Below are 1,806 nucleotides of genomic sequence, written 5' to 3'. Positions count from 1 at the left end.
CTATCCGTGGTAACCGACTCCACCGTACCCAGCTCCGCCGGCACCTCCGAAGGACGACTGGCCAAAGCCACCCTGGTATCCACCAGCACCGCTTCCGAAGCCAGCCGAGCCTTGCTTTTGACCAGAGCCGAAGCTCTTGCTGTCGCTGACCGAGAAACCAGAGGTGTGGCTGTAGCCCTGGTTGTTGTTGTAGGCGTTCACGTTCGTAGTGGAGGCACCGCCGGCAAAACCCCCGAATCCCTGGTTGTGGCCTGCAGCGCCTCCCTGGTATCCTCCCTGGTAACCACCGGCCGAAGATCCGTAGCCGGACTGGTAGCCGCCACCATATCCTCCGAGGCCCCCGTATCCAAGACCCCCGTATCCAAGACCTCCAGTTCCGATGAGCCCAGTGCCAATGACCCCACGGCCACCAAGGCCATCTCCACCGTACAGGATCCCAGCGCCTCCGATGCCCGCACCCCCGAGACCAGGTCCAACGCCTGCGCCGTAGCCGCCGACTCCGAGACCACCACCGAGGATACCTCCGCGACCCTCAATGTCCTTGTCCTTCTTGGCAGCCTCTTCAGCGAATGTGACGCAAGCCACGAGGGCGCATATAGCAGCGGCGGTGAAGAACTGCGTTTAGAGAGAGGTTAAACATCACATAAACGCCTCCGCGACCCTCAATGTCCTTGTCCTTCTTGGCAGCCTCTTCAGCGAATGTGACGCAAGCCACGAGGGCGCATATAGCAGCGGCGGTGAAGAACTGCGTTTAGAGAGAGGTTAAACATCACATAAACGCCGAGCTCTTGGTTTGAAACTCCAGCATTCCTAGCTCCGCTCGTGCTCGACTTCTGAACGAAGAGTCACCAAACAAGGAGGTCGACGGAGAAGTGGACGACGTTTGATCAAGTGGCCACTTTACCACGTGGTCAAGAAGCCTGCATGTTTTTATATGGGAACAAATGCAACAGCCGGCAGGTCATAGTGCCCCCTCTTTCATTGGTTTTGTTTCGAAAATGGTGCGATGGAAGTGCAGAGCTGTCTATCGTCTTTAAATGACCGCAGTAATATTTAAGGCGATGTTATTTATTTCGCTTTAAGAATGAACTAACAGACGGGTTTCAAAGGCTCACTTCACCTGCACATTTTTTTTATGAACTGCCTAAATCCGATAATGGAAGGGTGCAGGAGCTATATAGCCGCGTAGACAGGGATATTGAAGTAACTTCGGAGAATTGACGTTATTCCTCTGAATATTGGTTCAAGATTCCAGATATCGATCCGAGGAAGCGTGTATTTTTCGGTCGAAGTGTTTTTATTTTTCGTCTTGCTAGCCTCTTCTTGACCAACGTTTTCACACAGTACATTAAATGCTAAATTTTGAAGACATGAAATGCCACAGCGGGGGAAAAGCAAGAAGTAAAATTAACACAAAATTTAACTTTAAACATTGAACTGTGAGAAAGAAAGGGGTGGTGATAAAAGGCGTTTGCCGCAATCTTCATTATGAAGAAAATTATTTTGGTACATGTAATATTTAATAATGCAAAAAGTCACTAATGGTATATTAGACAGGCCGCATTCTCACCTTCATTTTGAAGCGTGTCCTGGAAACTCGGACGCTCTGCTGCTTGGCTGAGGGCAGCAATCTTTGGCAGTGACTGACCTCCGTCCAGTAGTGCTTCGCTTTTTATACGCACACCGTGCCGAACGTTGCACCTTTAACTGGCAAGAAAAGAACGCGAATCGGCTGCTATACAGGAAGTGACGCATATGTACTATACAAAGTTCGACGAGTCAGTCCCAGACGTGACTTACCTGTCG

At 50.6% G+C, this 1,806-nt stretch overlaps 1 protein-coding gene across 1 annotated transcript; it reads right to left on the bottom strand.

The window, feature by feature from the left end:
* LOC149330682 (uncharacterized) lies at positions 1-621 on the bottom strand (the record flags this gene model as incomplete). The annotated part of the gene is made up of 1 exon (XM_089559474.1): positions 1-621. A coding segment is annotated over one exon (621 nt), but the record flags the coding sequence as incomplete, so codon positions are not given.
* Between the last annotated feature and the right edge of the window lie 1,185 nt (positions 622-1,806).

Source organism: Amblyomma mixtum, chromosome 9 (genome assembly GCF_055824585.1).
Source record: "Amblyomma mixtum isolate Tamu chromosome 9, ASM5582458v1, whole genome shotgun sequence".
Lineage (NCBI taxonomy): Eukaryota > Metazoa > Arthropoda > Arachnida > Ixodida > Ixodidae > Amblyomma > Amblyomma mixtum.
Note: the sequence above shows the minus strand (reverse complement) of the source record. Positions and strands in the feature narration are given on the sequence as shown.